Source organism: Dermochelys coriacea, chromosome 25 (assembly GCF_009764565.3).
Source record: "Dermochelys coriacea isolate rDerCor1 chromosome 25, rDerCor1.pri.v4, whole genome shotgun sequence".
In the NCBI taxonomy this organism is placed as follows: domain Eukaryota; kingdom Metazoa; phylum Chordata; order Testudines; family Dermochelyidae; genus Dermochelys; species Dermochelys coriacea.
The window spans coordinates 12,320,136-12,346,983 of record NC_050092.1 but is presented as its reverse complement, the minus strand read 5'-3'; the positions used below and the strand labels follow the sequence as shown (position 1 = coordinate 12,346,983).

Below are 26,848 nucleotides of genomic sequence, written 5' to 3'. Positions count from 1 at the left end.
GATTTACCTTGAGGGCTGTATCCTTGTTGCCAGGTAGGAGGGGGCTGACCTGCCCAGCCATTGGCAGCACTTGGCATGATCCGGCTTCCCCACTGGCTAGCACCTGGTGGCCCTGGAGTTTGGCTTTTGCTATCACGAGGTTCTGCACGTTTTACCTCCACCTAAACAAACAGATTAGCCATTTAGGAGATGATGTAGGTTAGTTCACCCCCCTTCCCTTCACACACACCCTTAATTACACTTAAGACTACACTTAGCACCTTATGACTTATGTCTAAATACTTAATTATAAAACTAGTTAGGCCAGTAATTAAAAAATGTTTCTCAGGTACAATAGATGCGATAGTAAGACATTACAAGTCCTATATCAACATATATTTAAAGCAAAACATGTCCTACAAACAATTTCTGTTCCATTATATTAAGTAGTCATTTGCTTGCTCATCTTAAAGCAGCAGTACCCTCTTACAATGGCTGTTTGCTAAAAATTTATAGGCACAATCTTTTTAACTTAGTCTTTAGACTATTTTTTAAATGTTCACTATGACATTTACAAAGAAGAAAACAATTTTTGTAAAGATCTTTCTATAAGCAAAGAGTCCACTCTGAAAAAGGGTACTAATGCTTTAACATTTACGGATGATTGGGGTTCATTTGGAAGTTATAGTTTAAACCCACCCCATCTACCTGCAATTTCAGCTCTGTTCATACCTGAGAAACACACATTCGTTTGTTTGGTTTTTTTACTTAGGTTTTATTTAAATGTCTAATGGAAGATAAAGACTTACCTTCCCCAGGCTAACGCTTAAAGAATCTCAAATAACTCAAACAATGTCAGAGGGAATGGATGTGATAAGAGAATCTTACATTACATCTAACAAAAAAGTAAACAAACATGCAAGTAATAAAAATGTACAGTTGAGTCAATAAGAAGCAAATCTTCATACTGTGTTAAGTCAGTGACAAAAACCTTCCTGTTTTTAAAAGTGTTACTAAGCCTCAGTGCTTAACTTATTTCATGTAAAGATAAAATGTCTTAGGGCCCCAAGGCATCAAGTGTATCTGACCTACTTCAAATAAGCTCCACATTCAGTATAAACCTCTCAACAAAAAAATCCAGTTTCTGATTTAATGAAACACTCAGCACTCATGTATGCTGAATTAAAGTCTTTTTTTATTTTACGATTAATTTTAGTGGATACCAGAGTACAAAGAAAATAAATCTCAATGCTAATGGGCCTCAGTAGTACGGAAAATAAAAGTATTCTTCTTGCCATGTCTTAAAACCATTCATGTTAGAGAACAAACAGGAAATTGGCACAGCACAAGGACAAAGGCCTCCCTCCCTTCTTCTGAAGATGCCTCAAGGACATTATTCATGACAGTAACCAAATCTCTGTCAGCTGAAGGCCCTGCTAGAGAGGAACCAAGGGAATTCCTCAAAGAATTCAAATTAACGAGTCTTAATTCATTTTCCTGAAAGGAATTTGGTTACCGCTTACACAAGCAAAGTACTGCTTGTAATTTTAAATTTTTACTTTCAGTAACATACAGATGCAGATTCACTTCAGCAATACTCTTTTGAGAACTAAAAATGTATTCAAAGTCTTGAAACGTCTATTAATAATCAGTGAAGGGAGTGGACTATCTAACGTTACATTTATCTAAAGTTACATTTATCTAAATGGCAGATTTAATTAACCTGTAAACTGGCATTTGGATGTGTTAAGACTCTTAAACTAGGGATTGGGACAATCTAATGCAAACAAATTTTAGGATCAAGGTGAGAATTAACCTGCTCAAGGCCAAAGTTATAAACACTCACAAGAGGAAAAACTACCTAGGTTTCTTTCATGCAACTTGGGAAAATACCACATACACTTGTGCATGTTTTAGATTTACAGGGGGCTCGCCACAGATTTACAGAACCATAAAAAAGTAGCCATGGCATCCCTTGGTTCTGTTCATAAATGGCATACTGCTTTGCAATCTGTGCTTTAATTTAAGTAGTTCTTCCAAAGTTTAAGGGAATATCAGTGAAAAAGCAATAGATGCCCAAAGGATAACGTAAGTAAATAAATGTGCCAATCCTGCAAACACAACTTTATTCATGTAAATAGCTGCATTGATTCAACTACTCACAGTAAGTTATGTATGTTCCTCCTTCCAAGATTTGGGTCAAAAGTGTGTTCACGTAGATAATTCATTTATATGAATTGGTAAACCATTCTTTTTCTCAATGTGACTATAGTTTCAGTGTATCGAAATAGGGTAGTAACACTTTAAATAGTTAAACTTTAACAGTGACTTTTTAAAGCACTTTGTACAGACCATTGTAATTTAACAATGCAAATTTTGCACTAACCCACAAGAACACATTACCTGTCAACCAAGGAAATGCCCGAGAGCAACTAGGCTGTAGAAATCTTTTAAATTCAACATGGAAAAATGTTTGCGTTAAAGGAATATGACAAAATCCTTTGGTTTTGATGCAAGTTTCTTTGGGGTACTTTTCACTGTAGATTTTCAACAGCCTTCTAACATCTGTATTTTCAAATTCAGGTTAAGCTGTATAAAGCTGCAGTATTTTTAATTTTACCAGAATTTCCCTTTTAGAAGCTGTGGTATTCACAGTATAATTAAGATTTAGGAATTTCTCTCAGGAACTACTTATTCATCCACTTCTAGATTTTCCACAGGTGAATCTTAATGTTCACAGTTGATTAATACAATCAAAAGGAGTAGAAAGGCGGAATCCCTCACCTATCAAACCTCCTTGTGCTGACAACACAGTATGAAGATGAAACAACCAGAGGTCACTTAACTGCATTGTGGTTAAATACTATATAGAATATGTGGGTTCGTATCAAAGTTTCACAGTAAGTGACCCAATTTTTAAAAAACCAATCCTTCATGATGTTTTATGGTCTTTTTTGGGAGGTTAAAGTTTAGGAGTATAAAGGCAGATCCCCTCAAAGTGCCTCAAAATTTGAATATTAAATGCACATCTGAAGGAGTGGTATGTTAAACCGAGCCTTAGACAGCTCAGAGATTTCACTGGGATCTCAATTTACAAACATATGAGAATTAAAACTAACTTCTATCCCTGCTGCTGAAAAGGAAAATTGTGAGCCGTCACGTAGCAGTGCATAAACCATGACTATTCGTATAGTGAATTTATTCAGATACAAATTCTGCTCAAATGGAGCAGTTTGCTACTTGTATAATGGTCAAGGGCTCATCTGAACGGTTTAATTAACTTGCATAAATACTCAGGCCTTCAAGGTCTGTTTCCTTCCCACGGGATAGGCAGCAAGTTTAGGAGAGGTTCCCCTCATATCCACTGTCTTATGCAAACTCAAGGGACTTTCCCCATCATCATGGACAAAGCCCTGAATTTGGATTTTCTTTAACTTTTTAGGATCTCCCTGCTTAAACCACAAATTACTGATTCTATTCCACCAGTGAAATTGCCAATTGCCCAAGACTTGGTTTTGTCTTAAGGTAAAATAAAACTACAACTACACACTTTTTTGCCCATGATGTCGTGAAAATGCATGTTGACAGCCTGGTCCACTGATTGTTCGTCCTCGAAAGTAATAAATCCAAAACCTAGCCAACGACGAAGAGTGAATCAAGGTAGCAGGGTGTTGTGACACAAAACAGGATGATGAACAGTATTAGGGGCGGACCAAGGGTTCAAGCAGGGGCTTCAGATAACCAAGGCTTGTGTTATGAAGTTCTCAAAAATCAGTCCTCTGAGAAAACTGTAGTGTGTACTTTATATATAAATTATCGGGCAATTAATGCCTCAGCTTAGTTTTATACATGCAACATTACAAACTGAAACAATTAAAATCAATGTTTAGTTTCTTATATCCAATCCATCCACTAAAAGGGGTGGAGAGATAAACACTACCACAACACCCTAAATGCTACTGTACCACAATTTCTAAAAACAATGTTTGTGGAACAGCAGGTTAAAATAAGGCAGCTTTGCTCTTATCCTTGAGCCAAAATATATCCTAGGATTAGGAACCCAGATAAAACTTACACTTATCACAGTTACTAATGCTGCAAAGTAACTCCCACCCCCCCAAAAAAAACAAAACAAAACTGCATGCGTGTGTGTGGTGTATTTACTTTCTTGGAAAACAGTACAAATTTAAAGGAAATGTTTTTGAAATGTAGCTGATAAAGCATGAGAATTTTTACCATTCCATGGATGAATGATACGCTTCAGAAACTAACAGCCTAGGTCAGAGATTCTCAAACTTCTTACACCTTAACACAGAGAGCACTTAATGGACATTACCCCTTCCAATCATAGCTCTCCTATAGCAGTTGCCTACACAGCAAACGGGAAGTATTTAGCTATTTAAGCTAACCAGTGTTGCCTTTAAAAAAAACAAACAAACAAAAAAACCCACTCATGTTTCTTGCTTGTCGATTCCTCTCTGCCCAATCTGTTTTGTTGCTATCCCTTCCCCTTGCTGCCTGGTTCCCCTTCTTCTTCAATCTCAGTATACGTTTCCCAGTAGCCTTTTTCCCTGCACATCTCTACCACTGGTGCTCTGGTGTTCCTAAGGGCAAGTCATTTTCTCCTCTCATCTATAGCAGCAATCCAGCTGGATCCTCCTAGCATCCAACTGCTTTTACAGGCAGCTAGGTTCCAATGCCCATAGAAGCAGCTGGAAAGGAGAAGGTACCAGCACCATGTGAGCTGAGAACTCTCTGCAGTCACAGTTTGAGAACCACTGCGCTTAGGCTGTAGCTGCTGACACTGCCTAGAGAGTGGAAAAGTAGTGGTTAATTTCACAGAACATTAAGGCTGAGTCATGCCATCAACCACTCACTGCTGGTGGAATAATCAAATCCCAGGAAAGGTAAGAACACATGCAGTATATAACAGTTTTGCCATTCTTTAAATTAGCTAAGGGGTACAGCAGTAAAATTAGAAAGAAAAAAAAAAACTAAGGTGTAGCATCAAAAGCATATGGAATATGGGTGCATTTCTGCTTTTCTGAAACCCAAGATTTCCCCCTTGGTTTGCATTTTGCTTTGCAGCTAGTGCTGACAGCAGCCATATATTGCTCTAAAGCGTTAAACAGAAATACAGTATCTATAACAGTTAGTGTCTCTCTAAGCTTATCCAACTGGATTGGGTAAGCCCAAAGAGGCCTATTGTAGAGAAGGTTTATATATAAAATACACAAAGATACAGGCCAAAATAGATTCCAGCAGGTCAAATTCTGCTGTCAGCAACAAGAGCAAAAGACATCACTAGAATAAAATTAAAATAAAAGGAAAAAACTTTTAGCATTTCCCACACACAAGAGATTGGCAGTATAAACGAAGTTTTGTTGGTCTATGATGAAAGCAGCCTCAAAACCGAAAGCAGCATTTCATCAATATATTTGTCTGAAGTTAACTGGAATTCTCATCAGCACTGGAGTAGAAAGAGGACACATTCAAGTCTGCATTGAGTATTAGATCAGTTTAATATTACAGCTTTCTGTCTCAAAAGATGAGGGAAAAACTGATGATACCCATCCAACTACTGAGATGGGCTGTTAAAGTTTGTTCACAGAAAATTGGGCGAAGACAGTAGACAGATGCCATGTGTCAGGGAAACAGACAATTTTTTAAAGACCCAAACACCATACCATAAAAAGAGTATTTAAGAAATGAGAATGATTACAGATGACAGAACTCCAGAGCAGATGGGAATGGCCACAAAATTTTAAGAGGATGTGGTAAAAAACGAGAAATATAGCTATTGGAAGACTTGCTCTAACTTTTTCAAAGGCAAAAGTTTACTGATGGACTAGACAGATTAACACACGTTTAAGATGAGATCTAAGGGGACTGCAGAAAAGAGAACAGTGAAGCTGGATTGCAGCTAGAGCGAAGAAACTGAACACACAGAAAGAACCTGTGAGTTACTGAAATGTAGTTGGCTTAGTTAATGAAACAGCATGAAAACAAAGATCATGACAAAGCAGATTACTTCTTTTAGGAAGCAATAATAGTAATAGTAATAGTAATAGTAATAGTAATAGTAATAGTAATAGTAATAGTAATAATAATAATAATAATAATGTTAGCTATGCTTTTACTTTACTTGGAATTTAGAAAAGTTCTTGATAAAGCACTGCACAAAAGACCACAACAACATGAGTAGGTATGGGATGTGGAAAGGATAGGATTGTGTGTAAAGTGAAGGACTGGACTTGAGTATTGAAGACCCAGGGCCAGCCTCTCAGAAGTCAACACAGCAACCATGATTTATACCACCCGAGATCTGGCCCCTAGTTTTCTTGTCGTAAGCAGTCTGAGATGGAGGAAGTAGCAGTAGACTGCCATAGGGGATAGTAACAGGGCCAATTTTGATCTCTTTCTCTCTCAGTGATTTGGTAAAATGACATGCACTAAGGGATTTGTAGAAAGTGAGAGCACTAAAGTCAAAGGAGGAAGGTAAAATTCAGAATAATGTGGATAGAAAAGAATATGGGCAGATAAGTGGGCATCTGCAATTTAATGCATAAAAATTTAAGATAATAAGTCAAAAGAACAAGAAGAGTATAAGCTCAATAGCATTTTACATATCAAAATACCAAGCAGGAGAAAAATATTCTTGGATGTACAAACAGCAGCACTGAATACAAACCATGAGGAAATTTTTCTAGCATTTTCTGTGGGATTAAGGAGGCCATGTTTAGAAACTGTGTGCAGTTATGTTAAGAAGAGGATACAGAAATGGAGAACACAAAAGCAAGCTTCGACAGTAACAGGACTGAGGGATTTCAGTCATTTTTAAAAATTAGACAAATCAAAGAGAATTGTGGGGTTCACCTACTCCCTCAAATGGATGAACTTGTAGGCTTTTATCCCAGATGTCTTAAAGTTCTGCTTTACCCTTTAACATTGAGAGTGGATTGGGAGCCTTCTATCAAATTTTTAGTGCAGCTTTAGCAGTGGAGCCATTAATCCAAACCAGCTGTGATGTTTTAGTCCTTTTTGCTCAGAGGCTGCAAGATTGTGATAAATATTTCAAAGATACAGGTGATGCAATAATTTCTAAAATATAGTTTTAAAACTCCAGGCAAGTTTTAATCAGGTGTTTATTTTGGTCTCCACTGCCTCCTCTATTTAAAATAAGCTGCTCTACAGCATTTACTGAATGGATGAATTTGTCTTCTATTTAAGGAGAACTGATCAGTTGCAAGAGGATTAAGACTATTATCAAGGCAAAAACAAAACAAATGTATTGAAACTTCGTTTACACCCCAATAAAGACAAAGCCCGCCCTTCCTCTGACTGTGGAACTGGCCTGTACCTCTGTGATAAATTATCACCTAGAGAGAAGAAATCTAAAGAGATATCATTAATCACAGTTAAACAATTCACAGAGAAAAAGAAAAAAAAAAAGAAAAAGAAAAAAAAAAACTTACTTAACATTACTGTACTTTACTATGAAACACTTAAATATGCCACTAAGGATGTATGTCTAAATTAAAAATAAAACTAAAACTTGACTTAGCTTAATAAATATGAAGTGAATATAATTCTTAATAATGGAGTCAGAGGAGAAATGAAAGTTCAGATGGCAAACTATTCTCTAGCATGTCTCACATGCTACAAGGTGATCAGTGCAACTAAAACTTCATGTACTTTTACAATATTGCCTCTGTAATAGTCAACAAATAGATGATTGATGCAATGAAAAGTGGATGACATGAAAATTACTTCATATTTTGACCAAAGGTTACAGACTCGCTCATATAGCCTATTAATTGCTTTCCTTCTTAAAGAACAAAAATAATAATTCTAGCATGAATGGGGACATATAGTTCCAGCAAACATATAAACAACTTCTCAAAGGCAATTTTATGTAATTTAAGAAAATTGTTTTTCCCTGAATTTCAAGTGAAGACATTTAACCAAAACAAAAAGCACAAATGGATGGATCTGATTCCAATCTCATGTTTAGAGATAATTTGAACCACAAAGAAAAAAACTGAATACAACGCAACTGTAGACTTTAACATACCTTCATGTTAAAACGGGGGAGGGGGGAGGGAAGGGGTCGGGGGGTCCTGAGGCACATTAGTTAGTTGAACGTTTTCAATATTATTTTAAAAACCACATGTTCATTCAGATGTTTAATTCTGTTCATATTCAAGTAAAAAGAACCAGCAAAAAATGAATATGTAACATCTGACTTTAAAAACACGAAGACACCAAACAAAGCTGTGTATGAGAAGCCTACATTTGTGATATTTGTCCACTGAAATCTTTTCCTGAGGCAATGTAAAAAAACAAAAAACAAAAAAAAAAACAACTACGTTTTTTGATGGTGTGAAATAGTTTGCCATCTGACTACAGGAGAGGATGAAGAAATTTCAAGGACAAACTAGATCAGCCTTTACCTCGGGGCCTCTGTTTCTCTGCATCATAGATCATTACAACTTCAGTGACCTGGAAGAGAGAAGGGAAATTCTACTAACTATGTTATCAGGGGAGTGATACAAGCAGAGTAGAACAGGCTGGTTTCCAGCACTCACTCCACAAAACATGTCTGATGTAGCCATCAATATTTGTCTGTCACAGCACAATGCAAATAAACTCCAGTAAAGAGCAACACTTCCCATTTATGAAAATTCTAATTGAGTTCATTTGTTCCTAGCAGCTAAAGTATAACCACATTGCTGCTTATTTAGGACTGCAACAAAATTTACCTACCAAAAACATTGACAAAATAGTGTTACAGTTGCTAAACTGTATATCCCACCAACCAGACCATAAAAATAAGGAAAACAAACAATTAAATCATTTAACACCCCTATTTAGTACTACTTCACAGTCTCAACTACCTTTCTTCCACAGCATGCACATTTCCACCCTCAGCCTGAATAAGGTAGCCTTAATTCCAACTACTTTACTGACTAATATAGGATTTGTGTAGCTTTCCTGAATTGTATTGTATGTAGTTTCACACATGCTTATGCCTCTCTTTGGAGCATGGTGTCCCTGAGATAAGACATTTCTGTGATGTTTAAGCAAAGTTATGCCAGTGGGTAATGCTAATGATTGCTCTACACGTGAATTGTTTTAAATATGGAAGTGATTATAATGCCAAATTACAAAACTGGTGTTAAGTCTGAGATGTTATCACATATGCATGCAGAGAGAAGCTGAAAGTTTTTGAGAACTATGATCATTTAAGCTGGAGGAAAACAGGATAAAAGTTAAAAAAATGCTTCCTTGGCAAACGCTGGTAAATATTACACGGAAAAGCCAACTGGGCCCTCAAGAGTTATTGTGAAAAATTTGTATTGAGACTAAATTCCATAAAGTATTAAAAGGTTTCAGAGTAGCAGCCATGTTTTAAGTGCAAGTTTCAATGCAAGCTTATTGGAGCTGAAATTGATGTCTCCATTTTATTTTGAAATACTCTGAAGTACAGAGTCTCCAAAATACTGTACAACTAGTACAGAACACATGCATGTATTAAACAGAGTTCATCTGTACTGCTTTAGAGCTCATTATTTTCAATGTTAATCACCCCTCTCCAGATTTTTCAGAATAAAAATTCACTGCACAATTAATGTGACATGTATAGACTAACCCCAGAGGTGCCATTTATTTTAATACCAATTTTAAAGGCAGCTTATATGGCCATTTTCAAGTTAAATATAAAAATAAACCAGAAAGTTTCCAGTTTCATAACAATCTTGTGGCTATTCCTATATCACTACATCCCTGCTTTAAAAAACTTTCAATTTAGCTTAGAACAATTGTATCTCAAGCAGCTGAAATAATCTATTAGTTTGATACCCATTTGTCTTGCTCTCCAATTTCTGTAGAAGATTCCAGTCATGTTTTGGAGATCACCACAGAAGATGCACTCAATTGAAGGTATACTATCAAACTCTGCTGACTCAGGTTTGTCATCATTTAGAGCTGGTAGGCCATTTGGCAGCATGACAGCAAGCCATATATTATTTAGACACATCCGTTCTGCTGGTCTGTTCGATACTGCTTTGGCTTGGTTTGAGTCCTACTTGCCACACTGGTCAGTAATAATCCCCATAGGTCTCTTAGAATCAGAGCCTGCCTTTTTGTGTTGCGTCTTAGCTTCTAGTTTTTCAGGCTGCTCTACCTGTAATTCTGTGTGCTCTTGAATGTGTTTTTCCCAGAATGCAGGATCCCATATTTCTACAGGTACTTAAATGACTACACACACAATTCTTGTCTTAAGAATGCTACCCTGGCTCCCCAATTTCTATTTTAACTATAAAGTGCTTCTACTTACTTTTATGGCACTTACACTCAATGGTTGTGGCCTCCTATATCTGATGGAACTTAACCCTGTATCTCCCAAGCCATCCAGGTCAGAATTGGAAAGCCATAAGTCTGCGAGAAGAGCCTTTAGAAATTATGCTCCACAACTATGGATTCCACTCCCCGTTTTTATTTGTAAACTCAGTCTGTCTCAGCTTTTCAAACTAAAGAAACATCTATTAGCCATTGGTGTTGATAATTTTTTTTAAAAAGATTGTTTTAATCAACTTTCATTGAAAAACATCATTATACCACTTGAGAAAGATGGCTACCTAGATGCTTTGGACTGCTGATGGAATTTAGAAAGATAGGTGATTTAAAGGTGAAGATGGTGACAAAAGCATTTTGGAGTGAGGGCAACCAATCAATAGCCACTGTGAATCTCTTTGCTTTTGACATTATGACCAACACAAGTGACATGAACAGTCATATAAAATGTATATTACTCCACAATATTTTAAACTGAATTTAATATACAAACTAATCTTTGAACCTTGTAACAATTTACCTATTCCAAAAAAAATCTGACAATAAAAGTAGAAATAAATGTGAGTTTAATGAAGTCATATCTGGAAATTTTCATTCTATATCAACTTAAAACTGAAGCTGGCAAAATTTCAAGAAAAGCACGAATAAGAAACTGCATGACTTGTAGTCTGACCCTAGAAATGAGATTCTAAAAGACTGAAAGAACTCGGTTACTTTTAAAACAGCATCATGAAACCAAAACAATGTCAAGTGGATCACCAAAAAGTCTTTCACCAATTTGCTTACTTGGTAGAGAACAGAGACCTGTGGTGATGCAAATTCACTGAAGTACCTGCTGTTCCAAAAGCAAATGGAAAGTTTTCATAATAAAACTACAGTACACTAAAACAACAGCTGAAAGAAGGGTGATAAATCACATTTATACTCAAGTCATAATTAAACTTGAGGATTCCCCCCCCCCTTTGAAGGGGGGAGAGAAAATAGTATCAGGAATAGCTAAACCAAAGGAGGCAAGGGAAGGTGCATAACAAGTTGTGCACGTGAGGGCAAGAGATCTTATGAAAAACAGCAAATGTGGTGAAAAAGTAAACATTTATTGTACTTTATCACAAAACACTTCAATATGTCTCTGTGGCAGTTTGCCTAAATTAACACTAAAATTTGACAGCTTAATGAAATCAGAATGAATACAGGGGGAAAAACATCTTGTAACCAGCCGATGCTTGCCATGATGATGCATGACTCACCACTCCGAATTTCTTGAAGTATTCCCTGAGTTCAGTCTCGCCACAGTTGTGAGGGATCCCACCAACAAAAATTTTATTTGATTTACTGTTATCACTTCTGGGTCCTTTCTGCTAAATCAAGAGGGATAAAATACTGTTAGTTAGAACTGTGATAAACACTGTAGCATAATCTTCCTCCACTGGTACATGAAGGTGGGTTGCTCTAATCCATTTTGCATTCTAGGACTACAAAAAGTCACAATTTAAACTGAAGTCCAAACTTGGAGGCCACCTATTTTATTTCAAATGGAGCAAAAGCCTGTTCTGGATACATTTATTTGGTATGCTTAGCTATAACTTGGTGTTCTTTCTTGGTAAGGATGGAGAACTGAGGGCAATGTTCTGAAAGCATTTATTTATTAATTTCTTAACTAAGCAGTATTAACCAGCAGGTTGTGAGTTGTGCTGGATAGCATCCTCTTAACCTTAAGGGGATTTTTAGACACCATCATTTACATTCTTTCAATCCACAAAAGTTGGGTAATTAAAATATTACTGATTGATTAGTCAATCACCCAAATAAAGGTGGATGAACATCTGTAGTAGACCTGGGCTGTACTCTATCTAAACATCCCCATGGCTATTGAAGAATCAGAGTCACGGATTACCTAAAACCACTTTTTTTTTTTTTTTTTTTTTAAATGAGAGCTACTTACAGCCTAGAAAATGTTGAGGCCTATCAACTGTTGACTCTATACTCAATTTCAGCAACCATGAATTTACAAGCCAGGTGGACGGCTAATCTTGATTTCCCAGAACAACATGTTAAGAGTCCAAGTAAAACAGACTTCATTAAAGTAACTTTTTCATGGATTTCTACAATTCTGGGTAATTAGAACAATATTTTTTGGGAGGAAATTGGGTAGCAGAGAATTTACACTGATCAGCCCTAAACCGTAGTCAGATAGTTTCTACTTCAGTTTATTTGCTTACAGGATAGACATTCAGGATAAAATTTTCAGAAGTGGCTAAGTGACTCAGAACCACAAATTGTGTTAAAAAGGTGATGGACACACTTAGGGCCCACATATCAATGAAAGTCAAAAGGACTCGGGCTCCTAAGTCATCTAAGTCCTTCTGAAAATTTTACCCAAGTGCATCTATTCCTGCAGCCATTTTAAATATAATATATCCGCATCCTATTCCCCAAGTCGATAGATGCAGCTTACACCAAGCAATTCATGTTCAGGATTTACTGTTCCTCAAAACAGAGTTCAGATTTGTGGACAATTTATACCTTCAAGTCAGAGGCACTGCTATGGGTATTCGCATGGCCCCACAGTATGCCAACATTTTTATGCCTCTCTTAGAACAACGCTTCCTCAGCTCTTGTCCCCTAGTGCCCCTACTCTACTTGCGCTACATTGATGACATCTTCATCATTTGGATGCATGGAAAGGAGGCCCTTGAGTAATTCCAACAGAATTTCAACAATTTCCACCCCACCATTCACCTCAGCCAGGACCAGTCCACACAAAAGATCCACTTCCTGGACACTACAGTGCAAATAAGCAATGGTCACATAAACACCCCCCCAAGACAGGAAACCTACTGACTGCTAAACTTACCTACATGCCTCCAGCTTTCATCCAGACCACATCACACGATCCGTTGTCTACAACCAAGCCCTAATATACAACCTCATTTGCTCCAGTCCCTCAGGCAGAGACAAATACCTACAGGATCTCTATCAAGCGTTCTTAAAACTACAATACCCTCCTGGGGAAGTGAAGAAACAGACTGACAGAGCCAGAAGGGTACCCAGAAGTCACCTACTACAGGACAGGCCCAACAAAGAAAGTAACAGAAAGCCACTAACTGTCACCTACAGCCGCCAAGTAAAACCTCTCCAGCGCATCATCAAGGATTTACAACCTCCTGAAGGACTATCCCTCCCTCTCACAGAACTTGGGAGACAGGCCAATCCTCGCTTACAGACAGCCCCCGAACCTGAAGCAAATACTCACCAGCAACTACACATCAAAAACACTAACCCAGGAATCAATCCCTGCAACAAACCCTGTTGCCAACTCTGTCCACGTATCTATTCAAGGAACAAACACAGTCATAGGACCTAACCACATCAGCCATACCATCAGGGGCTCATTCACCTGCACATCTACCAATGTGATATGTACAATGGCCAAACCAGACATCTCTACACAAAAGAATAAATGAACACAAACCAGACATCAAGAATTGTAACATTCAAAAACTAGTAGGAGAGTACTTCAATCTCCCTGGACACTCAATAACAGACTTGAAAGTGGCCATTCTTCAAACAAAAAAAAACTTCAAAAACAGACTTCAACGAGAAACTGCAGAACGGGAATTAATTTTCAAACACGACACCATCAAATTAGGCCTGAATAAAGACTGGGAGTGGCTGGGTCACTACAAAAAGGAATTTCCCCTCTGTTGATACTCACACCTTCTTGTCAACTGTTGGGAATGGGTGACATCCACCTTGATTGAATTGGCCTTATTAGACTGACTCTCCAACTTGGTAAGGCAACTCCCATCTTTTCATGTGCTGTAATATATATACCTGCCTACCGTATTTTTCACTTCATGCACCTGATGAAGTGGGTTTTAGCCCACAAAAGCTTATGCCAAAATAAATGTTAGTGTCTCAGGTGCCACAAGGACTCCTTGTTGTCTTTGCTGATACAGACTAACACGGCTACCCCTCTGAAACAGACATCAGTTGATTAAAAAAGGTCAGTCAAAAATGGGATCTCAAGAATTTGCCTATAACTGCAAAGATTTCATCCTCATTTTGTGCTTTGCATGCTCACTCAGATTTTACAAGTTAGACCATCCAAACAGGTAAAAAAGTAGACACTAGACAAACAGCTACTTTACCAGTTAGATTAAAAAAAAAAAAACAAAACCCACCACCACCACACACACCCCCACACACACAGGAGACAGAACAGTACTAAAATTAAATCATTAAAATAAATATATTTCAGAAAAAAATATGTTTGAAATATAACAACTTTAAACAGAGCAACAATCCAGTTTTCTTCACCAAAAAAGTGGCGGTGAAGGTTAAGCTATGGTACAATACCTGATGCTACCACAGTCTAAGGAATATAAATAAGTTTTTAATTACCATAATTCATCCTCCTATCTCTCCCGCCTCCCCCCACAAAAAACCCAAAACCGTATACAAGTGTTGATGAAATTCTTGAACTTTGTTTGACTCTTGTAAATCAGACATAAGAGCTAATTCAGATTTAGGCTGTTTGAAATTTCACAAAAGCATACAATTTAACTTCTACTCTATTTATCCTTGCATAGTCACAGACCACCATCACCCACATTCAATCATACTTGCTTCTTGTCAAAGTATTTCTTTGATACCCATACTCGGGCTTGTTGTACATTTAGAAGCAATCAGTAGGTATGTCACAATGTCAGTTAAAAAGGCAAGAATCTTTGAACAAAAGACCTAGTAGCATAACCAACAACTCCAATGAGAGCTGCACCCCTAGGAATAAAACCACTTGGCTGTTAGAACTAAAAATTCTGTTGAAGCAGCATGTATCAATGTAAACTCCTTCACATACCAGAATATAAAATGTAGTCAGCTTTAATTAAGAAGATATCTGGCCTTAATACCAACTGCTTACTGTGTTTTACACCAATACTTCTGCATTTCTCTCTCAGTTCCAAGCAGGTTAAAGAGCTTTCTAAAATGTATGCAAGATGATCAGGAACTGAAATACCAACATGATATTCATGACGTATACGGGGTGAAGAGCACAGGCTGCTAGCCAGAAAGACCTTAGAATATATCTATCAGTATACTTTAAGGATCTCTCCTTACCCATCCCTCCTTTGGCCGTGTTCTTTCTGGTTGCATTCCCCGAGGCGTGCATGGCTTTGGATCAATCTGTAACAAGTTCCAAATTGGTCAGTTCTGAGTGTGCAGAATATTTTGCTCTAATAAATGCATTCAAAGCAGCTGTGGATGCCGTTCTCTAAACTTAACACTTCTGATAAAAGTTACCCCCAGATTACACATTTCACAAGGAACTATATTAAACATAGCTTGACTTATTCATATGTCAACCACCACTCAAATTACTTTTAAATTCACTGATTTTAAAAAAATATTAAAGACCTAGTCATAGTCTAAATAGTTAAAACCAAAGCGACAGGTAAACTTACATTTCGACCATCTAACGTATGTGGTCTGCTAGCCAGTACTGTTCCCACACAGTTAGGATCTTTAAATTTGACAAATCCAAACCCTCGAGATTGGTTTGTTGTTTTATCTTTCATTATTACGCAGTCTACAACTTCTCCATACTGGGAAAAGTAGCTACGGAGAGTTTCTGTTAAAAAAAAAAATGGTATTAAGCAGAACCAGCAATTAAAGAGTATAACTTTTCATAAAACTGACATGTCTAAATCTTCTAATATGCACTTGCTAAAACCTGGCATCTGATGATTTGTACCATTTAAAGAGGATACACTAGCCATGTATCTGAAAACCAAAGGTGCTCATTGTTTTAATTCCACTGAGGCAGATGGAAGAAAATAGCGCAGTAAATTAGTTTTCAAAACAGATCTGCTATTTGAGTCAGCATTTTAAGGGATGTCAAAACCAATTTTTCCAAATACCAACCAACATAACCAGGGAATATAAAATTTCTCCATATCCTTCTCCAAGAGATATGAAAGTGACACAATGTAAAGATGAACACCACAATCAGGAGAGAAACTTAAATTTAAAGTTTCTTTACAGGAATTCTATTACCGTCATTCATTAAAAAGCAACAAAAATCGAAGGTTAGTAATAAAGACTCATTTGAATTTTACAGAGATTTTACTACTATATTACTTTATAAGAAAGTATGAGGTATAAAGTTTTGTCCTTTGTAATGTTTTGGTATAATAGTTGTAGAATACATAACTTACCTTGTGTTGTACTCCAGTCTAGGCCACCCACAAACAACTTTCTGTAATTCAAACAACATATTGTGGTTAAGTATGAGGTCTGAATCAAACAACATGCATTATTTTAAGTAATAACATACACAACCTGTTTTGCTTTCATCTAGCTAATGTAGAATTTTGAAGAATTCAAAGCCTGTTACTCACTGAAGATGAATTTCTCCTTTGCTTTTAAGTTTCCACTTTTACTTCAAGATTATCTTCAGCTATGTTACGTACTATGAATATAGTAAAAGATTTAAAAACACTGAAGTATTACCTCTTCTGCACCCCACAGGTATAGGGTTGCACATTTATGCCATGAATATATTTATTCTCATTTGAAATAGCAGATATGAAATATGCTAGAAAAGCAGAAGACAAATCAAACATTGATAGCTTTGACATTAAATAAAAGAAAACAGATGTCTAGCATTAAAATATCCAGAAGAAAGACGACATCAAATATCTTTACTTATCTACTCTTTGGGGCCAAGTGGGGTTGTTCATGTTGTGAAAATCTCCATGGTTCAGACAGTATGATCAAGGATCTATTCACCATTTTATTCCCGAGTTAAGGGTCTGAAGTAGTGCGTAGGATCTTGCATGGACCCTCTGAGAAGAAGCTCAGAGAACACCAATGTGACTATTTTAATAAACCCATTAAACACTGAATGTTGAATGCAACATACAAAATTGTTAAGGATAAACAACAACCCAACTAGATAACAGATGATTTTAATAACTTTAGAGTAACCAACGGAATATGTAAACACTGAAAATACTGCAGTCCCTGTATCCCCTTTGTAAGAATAAATGTTATAGCAGATTTCTCAAGTTCTCTAATGTATGTCACGTTACCTTTCCTTCTTCAAGGGATTATCTTTAAAATTACTGGTGTATGAAAATTTACTCCACCTCAATTACTAAAGTTATCTTGTACCAACTTCCAAATGTCAAGCAATAAAATGTGTACATGATGATATAGCAAATTTCTCAAAAAGAAAAGGAATACTTGTGGCACCTTAGAGACTAACAAATTTAGTTGAGCATAAGCTTTCGTGAGCTACAGCTCACTTCATCGGATGCAGTCGGTGAAATACTGTATTTTCCACCGACTGCATCCGATGAAGTGAGCTGTAGCTCACGAAAGCTTATGCTCAACTAAATTTGTTAGTCTCCCAGGTGCCACAAGTACTCCTTTTCTTTTTGCGAATACAGACTAACACGGCTGCTACTCTGAAACCAGCAAATTTCTCGTGCGCCATACGGTAAAAGCCCAATGGGAATCATGATTACCAAAGATACATGTTTCACTTTAAACTAGTTGAACTAGACAATAATGAAAAATTCAGGCATCGTTAATTCCAGTCACCTGGAACTTCTGTATACAGCTTTCCCTTTGAGTCAGCACTAACTCTAAACTTAGAGAACATTTGAATTCCCCCTACTCTCAAATCAGAAAGCTGGAATTGGTCCTTTAGGTGAGCTGCACCCACTTGTCTTTGGTTTCCCAAAAATCAGAAAAAGAAAGTCAGACCCCAAAACCCATTAAAAGAAATTCTTACATAGCCAACAAAACATTAAAAGTGATTATTTGCTACTTATATGTTGCTACTTCACTTATCTTGGAAGACTAGTCAGATTCATTTTTGGTTACCATCAGATTCTAGTCAAAAAGTGAAAGGAAAACTAACTACAAAGTTCAGGTTAAAAACTGCAGGGGAAAGTTTAGTTTTTAAATGTGCAATGGCTCAAAAAACAGGGAAACATGTCTATCGTTTGGTCTTTAGGTCTCCGAAAGATCATTTTCACAATAAGTCATCATTCTAGGGAAAATCTAACCTAACAGTATCCCTGTCAAGTTGTCTGTTAACTGCAGTGAAAACTAAACAGCAGCGAAGTTAGGTTCCGCTAGTTACAAAGTCCTGACAGTCAGTCTACAAAAAGATCCTTCTGTAGCTAATTTCTGAAACACAAAATTAATGATTTGCAGTCTAAGATTGCAGACTCCACCATTTTTGTATGGCAGTCTCTCTGCTTGAAGAAGACACGCAAGATACCAAATAAAAGTGGAAATTTATGCTAATTTGGTTCTATCTGAAAAGAGTCTTCTCCTAACAAGCTCTTATCATAGAATAAAACTATCTTTACATACTGCTACCCATTACCATAATATCTGAGCACCTTCCACATAAAATTAATAGCAAAGATTTCTGCTTCATGGTAATAGAACAGAATGCCCAAGGCCTTTCCCACAAGGAAAATACATAGTCTAGTAATTCTGTAAACTTTGCTCTGCAGTCAGCACATCATGTTTTGTTTGATCCTATATTAGATATGAGGGTTTTTTAAAAAAAACCAACATTACTTGAAATTAATGACTCTCAGACTCATTAGTAAGTTCTTAAATTATTTTAGTTTCCAGAAATAAGTTTATATTAAATGTGACATTCAAAGAAGATTGTGATGCAATAAGAAGGCATTTTCTAGGAACCTTCGGGCACTAGATAAAGATGACAGGCCCATTTAACTAACTCCTACGAAAAATAATATTGCTGCTGTTGAAACCAAATGGCAAACATTACATTTCGTGCTCCACCACTTTAAAATCAGAACACAGCAGGTCAAGTTTCATTTCGTGCACTGAACATCTGGAATACTAAAATATGGTATTTAGTTTTAATAAAATTGTCATAATAGGTAGCTTTGAAAACCAATCAAAATGCATTGTTTAGGTATGCTGGTTGGTCAGAATCTGTAGTTTTGTTACAAAGACAAGAGGTGTGACAGTGACATATGTATTCATACAATGCCTTTCATCTGAGTTTATCAAGGTGTTTAAAAGTTATTAATCCACCTGTTATATGGATATTATTCAGTTTACCCATTTGAAAAATGTGAAGCAGAAGTGACCCAGCCACAGTCATGAAAGTCAGACACAGAATTAGAAAATGAACCTTGGAGTACTGACTTCCAGGGTTGAGATCAGCCACCAGACAACTCCTTAATACTGAACTGTGAAACCATACCTACAGCACCTTATGATTCAGTTTAAAAGTAACAAGTGAGGACAGTCTCATGCCTGTTGTATATCAAGAAGTTATGGACCAAAACACTATGACTATAAAAAATGACCATTTATTTAAATAAAAATCAATTCTTAAACTAAAATGTAGCAGACATCTGGGTTAAGGGCAAGTTTTTAGAAACAGCATCTAAATCTGTACCCACAAGTTCTCCATGTTACAGCATGCCCCAAAATTTCTATCTATGCACAAAGAAAAGGAGTACTTGTGGCACCAAAGTCTCTAAGATGCCACAAGTACTCCTTTTCTTTTTGCGAATACAGACTAACACGGCTGCTACTCTGAAACCTATCTATGCACAGATGCTGGACTACTTGATTTGCAACTGTATGCACATGCATATCAATTTTAGCATTTAAAAAAACCCTACATATACAAAAAGTGCATCCCAGCCTTAAAAGCTAACTTAAGACCATCCCAACATTTGGTCCTCTTACTCAGAAGCAGCATCTTAATTAAAGGTCCACCTGTTATATTTTAGTAAGTAACTGAGTTTACACTAATATGACAGGGCGGTCTACTTCATAAGAAAATGTCCTGTTTTTCCTGATCTTTCTCCAGAGAAAAGAGGAAACGGTCTATTGTTTTTGTTTTCCACTTTGCTATAGTGCAGTGTATGGCCATAGCTCAACTGAAGTAAAAAAAAAAAGTGTCTCCCCGTGAGAGGAGAAAGTTTCATTTGTATTTTTCCCATTCTCAGCCCATAGATTTAAAAAAAAAGAGAGCTACTTTACCCTATGAGAAAATGTTGCAACTTCCTCTCACCTACTTTATGCAGAAGAAACTGGCTCTATTAAACAAATAGCTACTCCAGCTACTCCCTAACAATGGCTGCCATAAGGCACTGGTCAGCTCAGCTGTTACTAATTTATAGAGTTGTGGGTGCAGTAGTAATTAATCAACAGGAATTTTGGATAATTCTGCTGTACAGAAGATTAGTAGTAGTAGCAGCATAGACTTCACTTGTTCACTTGAGCTAGGAGCTCCAGGCAGATATGGCAATTTAGAAAAAGGCCGCAGTCAAGCCTCAGGAGCTAAAATTTGATTGCAGGAGCTGTAATTTTAATTTTTCTTGAATTTTTTTTTTTAAACACACTTTACACCAACTTGCTCCAAGACATCTCAAGCTTACCTCAGCTGCTCAGAAATGACAGAAATGACAAATGACAGAAAATATACTTTAAGAATTTAGGTTTGCAGAGTCTAAAAATAATGAACATACTGTACAAATTTTAATCTTATTATATGGTATTTTAAAATTTGCCTAGTTAGATCAGGGATTTCACCTCTAAGTCACTGGTTCATAGTCGGACCAGATCAGCAATAACATAAGCCTTAACTGCACTAGAAAACTGATTTGCTGCTGAGAACAGTTCAGTCAGTTCACATGAACCAGTCCAGAAAATGACTATCAGTGTACAAAGGACAATTTTCAGCACTTGTACAGAAAGCACTGATTACGTCCACACTTAAATTGTTTTGGAGGAATGATCATTAGCATATCCTCACTAATGATACCAGTGTATACAGGGCTTCAGTGTTTTAACTGCCATATAACCCAACCCTGCTGAAAGCTGGTCTAAATGATACAAAAACAAAAATGCCTGGGGCATGCCCATCATTTGTTACCACCAGTGAAGCTGCACCAACAGTAGCGTGCAACAGTGGAAGATTCCTGGAAGATACTATTAAACAAGGCTTACATGTTGAGAATGTTTTCCATAATGGTGCTAAAAATGATTTTGTCTCGTCTCTAGCCATTCAAGTGTCTGCAGCATTAGTTCAAAGAAACCCACACATTGTGGACAACAGCTTTGAATAACATGTCATTTTTTGGTTTTAACAAGGCTTTAAAGTCTACCACTGGATGGTCTATTTGGTTATCTGAGTGAAGAAAATTTGTTTCCATCCAACTGTCCATAGGCAGATACAAACACAGTTCTGGTAGCAGTCTCACCGAAGTGGACAAGATGAGAACTGCACTCTTCCTTAGATCTGGTCCCCACAAAAGAGAGAGACACACAATGGCCTTCACTACTCTTTCCTATGCTGTACCTATTCTGTGAAAAGAAAGTTTCTAATACTGCCTAACAGGAACCACACAAGGATTTTTTTAAATAAATGAGGTAGTTTTGTGTATAACAAAATATTCACAATTAAATTTCACTATAATTAAAAAGGCAACGATTTTAGCTTTTGTTTTAAACCAAGGACTCTGGATTAGCAATATGCTCTTCATCAGCCATATACAACTAGTCTATGCCAGGTTATCAAATATAAAAAAAAATACCATCTGTGGGTTTCTGACAGACCATCTAGTTGTTTGACTGCAGGGAGCTCCCCTTCTCGATAATGACCACTGAAACCTTCCAGCTCCGTTATAAATTATTTCGAGCCATCTCACAGACAAATATTCAAACAAAAAAGAAGGGCTGTCTAAGGTCAACTGCAGCAGCTGTATGTAAATAGAGCACTTCTATTTATATGCATACTATAGAATGGCAAAAGCCAAGACAATCTTAGCCTTCAGCTCTGTGATGGATGGATTCTAATCTACTGAGCAAAAGTAAACCCTATTTAACCAACCCACCTGCCTAAAACAAGGATATAGGCACTATATAAAAGAAAGCTGACAGAAGCAAAATATTTAAGGACAGTGCAAGAGGATTGCTCATCTTGCAACATTTAGCTTATACCATCATCAACCTGTTCTCATGAGTCTTATTACACAAGCTGAGGCTTGGCCATTTACAGCTTTGCTTGTAAGAACACTTAAGGACAGGTAGTCAGTAAACTCTTGCCATCAGTTCAAGTATTGTGCAAGTATACCTCTCTCTCTCTCTCTCTCACACACACACACATCAATGTTTTCACAAAGCTATATAAAACAATTTACATGATGGAGCTGCTCTAATCAACCTATAGTAGAGTTGAAATTAACTTCTCTCAAACAAAGCTGATAGTTCTGAAATTTTGCATGCTTCATCTCATCCCAGAGTAGTTTGCATGGGACAATACAAGTGGAGGAGGAATAAATGACATGCAAAGCAGCTCCATCCCACCTCTGGAGTCAATGTGTTAACTATGCCTAGAAATATTACACAACAATTGAAACTTTCAACTTTGTGAAAGTTTTTAACTAACTATTACAGAAAGACACTTATTAAACTAAATCTCCAATTAATATCCTAGCTGATGAATACGTCAGCTGTTTTCAGTGTCATTTCAGTAGGCTACAGAGTCCTCCAGGAGTACACCATTTTCTTTGACTTTCAGTAGCTTAAATAGTAACTGCAGTGAATAGTATCCATAAAATCTCTATGTGTCCCAGCTAGTGCAAGGGATTACAGCCCTTGTGTGTATAATGCATCATCCACGTACGTGATTTGCCTTGGAATCTCATGTAGGTTTTCCCTTCAATTACATAGGCGATCATAAGTGATATGGTATGAAATAACAGAAGCACGTTTCACCAGTAGTAAAGAGAACATGAGTCTTAGGGGCTCATAGCAGTATGAGACTATATACTCGGGTATTAAATATTTTCAATCACAAATCCCAAATTTACAAAACTAAAATTCCATGTGCTGTATGGCACAAATTCCCCTCCCTTCATTACCATTACCCTATTTCTCAATACAGCAAGAAAACGGTGAACTAATCAAAGTCTTATTATATGAATTTGCCAGGCTTCCATGAATGTCAGAACTATAATATTTGACAATAAGCATGAAGTATAGGTAGCTAAAGTAATAAATCTCAAGACAAAAAGGAGCAGCAAAGTGATCTGAAAATAGAAGCCATGTCAGACAGAATAATCAAAAGGCAGGAAAAGCACAGTACTACTCCATTCTCAGACATTACCTCTCAAATTGGATGTTTTGAGTCCAGCAGACCTGGAACATTTTACATATTGTAATACCATAAATATTTTAAACTGTTTCTCCAGAGTGATTATCACATATCAACTTTAGCAGTTACCCTGCTGGAAACACATAATTGATAGGAAAAAGTTTTCATATTTTTGTTCTAGTATCTATCAACTCAATATTCCCCACTATACAAATTAGTTCAACAAGCTTGCAATGTTCTTTTTTTAAGTTAATGCTGACAGTTCAATTACCCCCACATATTTTGTTTCTCAACTTTTAAAAAAAAATTCATCAACTTACATTTTGCATTAGAAGGTAAAACACTCAGACTAGTCAATTTGGTAGCCACAGAAGATTTATAACAGCTTCCAAAATAAAAATTGTATTTCTTAAGATTAATTTCTAGTTGACTGCCAAACAGACTTGACACCATAGTAAATTGTCTAAAACTGTAACGTATCCTGTTTTTTTCACCTTTCGCTTCTAAGTTTTTTTTTCTGAGTGGATGAATAAATTAATGACCATGTTTTTTATGAACTAAAACCGGATCCTTCCACACCTAATTATGAGCAACTTGCAATCCACAACAAGCCCATTGTCCAGAATGTGAGTTAGCATAATATTTTGCCCAGTATTTATAAGCCTGTTTTAAACATGTTACTCCAGAGCAACGAATTAGTCTCTTTGAGAAATGCAGCTGTTAATGCCCTCCCATGGGAGGGCATTTCATAAATTAGTTTCAACAGTAATTGGGGCTCAGGACACAAAAATAATACTTCCAGAACAGGAAAATGCCATAAGCATAACCCAAGGGACAAACACCATTCACTGAGACAAGTTATTTTCAAGACATTCAGTACTATTACATCTCTTGTACTTCTGAGATAGTTCAGAACTTACACACAGAGGGACACAATAGCTGAACCATTATATGATTATAGTTCTGGACAATGTAGTCTAAGGTTTTAGTTTATGATCTTATGTATATTTTAGTTTTTACAAGGATGAACAGTTTATCATGGTGGAAAAATTCATGGTCAACTGCTGATACATTTCACTACAACAAAACACTTGGCAACCAATGTTGTGTAAAACTACTCTATAGTTTTCTGTCAATTCTCCCATACACTGTCCACTGTCTTGTGATCCTTAATATTGCAACTGTTTGAGCAGTGTATGGAAAATGATATAAAATGCAATCTTAAATCCACGGGGAGCCAAATATGGCATTATCTATTTAAAATAGCCAAAGTCCACAGCCATTTAAGCAGCCATTCAAGATTCCTAAAGTGAAACTGATCTGTGGAAGCCTGTCAGTGGAAGGGGAAGTTTAAAAGAGCACAGAGACACAGTACAGGGTTCCTATCTCTAGAAGAAAAGGAGTACCCGTGGCACCTTAGAGACTAACAAATTTATTAGAGCATAAGCTTTCGTGAGCTGTAGCTCACGAAAGCTTATGCTCTAATAAATTTGTTAGTCTCTAAGGTGCCACGGGTACTCCTTTTCTTTTTGCGAATACAGACTAACACGGCTGCTACTCTGAAACCTATCTCTAGAAGGGAAGCAGAGGGAAGATAAAAAGACTCTCCTGTTTCCGTCTTTGTCCTGCCAGTCTTTCTTGGAGGGGCAGAGGTTTCAGCCCCCCAGTCAGATGTATAGTTCACCCTCAGGGTGCCCCTCCCGACACAAGGGGGGAAAAGCTATGTGGGCAAAGCCTGATGAGACAAGGATTCCTTCTGCCCTGGGGCAAGACTGTCTGCAGATTTTGCAGAAAGAGGAGGAGGACCGGTGGCACCTTAGAGACTAACAAATTTATTATGCTCAAATAAATCTGTTAGTCTCTAAGGTGCCACCAGCCCTCCTTTTCTTTTTGCGAATACAGACTAACCCGGCTGCTACTCTGAAACCTGCAGATTTTGCATCTCCCTTCTTCCTCGGCAACCTCAAGGTGAGGCCGAGATAGGTGCAGGGCTGCCGCAGTTGCCCTGGTGCCATGATACCCGCTTCGTGGCCTGTCGGTGCTGACCCCACAGCTGGGACCCGGCTGGGCTGCCCAGCCCGCAGACACAGGGGTCCCTACGCGGCTGCGGCTGCGGCTCCCCCCGCCCGCCCCGGGACACACGCGAGGCTCCCGCGGCAATGGGGCTCCGCGGACGGTTGGAGTCACGGCCTGGAGGAGGGAACAAGGGATCCCGCTTCAGAGCTGGCAGGGAGCCCCTATGACCTTGGGCCCCGGCTCGAAGCACCTGCAGCCGCCAGGCGCAGGACCGGCGGGAACCCCCCCCGGATGAGAGGCGCGAGGACTCAGGATGGCGTCAGCCGCCAGCTCGTGGCCAGGGGCGGCGGGGCGGGGCGGCGGGGGAGGGGGGAATATCCCAGCTCCCCGGAACTGCCCAGTCTCAGCCCCTTCACTGGGGGGGCTCCCCCCGCCCTGAACCCCTCCAGCTCCCTCCCCCCCCCTCGTCACCAACGGCTCGGCGTCCCCGGAGTCCCTCAGCCGCCCCCCTCACCCGATCTCGTCGGCGCCTCCCACGTTGTTCATGGCGGCGGCTCCAGGCAGCGTCCGGGCCGGGCCCGGCTCCCTCAGGCCCCGGCGGCGACGGCGGCAGCAGCGGAAGGTCACGGGCTCCGCTTCCCTCCCGAGCTGCGCAACGGCGGCTCCGACCCCCTCTTCCCCTCAGCGCCGCCCGCCAACCGCCGCTGCGCGTGCACCCTGGCCTCGCTACGGGGTCTCCGGGACCGCGCCCAACGGGCGGGTAAGGGGAAAGGGGTAGCGCGCCTGCGCGGCAGGCGCAGGGCACCACGGGAAACGTAGTCCAGCGCGGGCTGGCTAACACGTGGTGCGGCCCCGCGGCAGCCATGCGAGTGCGAGCCGGCAGGAGGGAGCGAGAGGGCGGTGCGTGCGAGAAAGAGAGGCCGCGTGGGCGCTAAGGAGCGTGTGCGTGACCCAGCCCATGGGAGCGAATGCACCAGATTTAGGGTGTGAAAGGGAATGGGAGGGTGGCAGGGAAGTTGTTTGCAAGTGGGGCCTGGGCTACGCTTAAAGATAAAAATAGATCAATCCACAAAAGTGGAAAAGCCCCTTCACTGTGTAGGAAGCGTCTACACCACAGCGCCATAGCTGCGGTGCTGCACTTGCAGTGTAGACACAGAGTGTATGCATAGCATGGTGTGTACGGGGGGCAGTGATGTCCTTGGGCGTTTAGTAAGGTGTGAGTGTGCCTATGGCTTTGCCTAGACTAGGGCCTGGTCTACACACAGTTTTTGTGCTGGTATCACAGTCACGTAGAGATGCGATTTTTAACCAATATAGTTATAC

General features: G+C 38.5%; 1 protein-coding gene and 1 long non-coding RNA gene across 11 annotated transcripts in view; both read right to left on the bottom strand.

Moving 5' to 3' along the window:
• DAZAP1 (DAZ associated protein 1) overlaps window positions 1-26,424 on the bottom strand; it is a 37,375-nt gene extending 10,951 nt beyond the window's left edge. For 3 of the 10 annotated variants that reach the window (XM_043502840.1, XM_043502843.1, XM_043502841.1), the window contains exons 1-5: window positions 26,040-26,393; window positions 11,583-11,690; window positions 8,433-8,481; window positions 3,530-3,612; window positions 8-161 (exon numbers count right to left, since the gene is read on the bottom strand). In XM_043502840.1, the coding sequence (XP_043358775.1) occupies window positions 8-161; window positions 3,530-3,612; window positions 8,433-8,481; window positions 11,583-11,690; window positions 26,040-26,390 (745 nt within the window). In that variant the 5' untranslated portion in view covers window positions 26,391-26,393. Of the gene's footprint in view, window positions 1-7; window positions 162-3,529; window positions 3,613-8,432; window positions 8,482-11,582; window positions 11,694-15,456; window positions 15,523-15,800; window positions 15,968-16,553; window positions 16,595-26,039 lie in introns of those variants that run through there. The other 7 variants (XM_038383725.2, XM_038383729.2, XM_038383726.2 and 4 more) reach the window with 7 other exon arrangements.
• Window positions 17,733-25,936, bottom strand: LOC122457497. Its single transcript, XR_006277055.1, has 4 exons — window positions 25,437-25,936; window positions 25,076-25,285; window positions 19,946-24,891; window positions 17,733-19,835 (listed from the first exon to the last, which is right to left on the bottom strand). It is a non-coding gene; the product is annotated as an uncharacterized LOC122457497 (long non-coding RNA).
• Window positions 26,425-26,848: the final 424 nt, after the last annotated feature.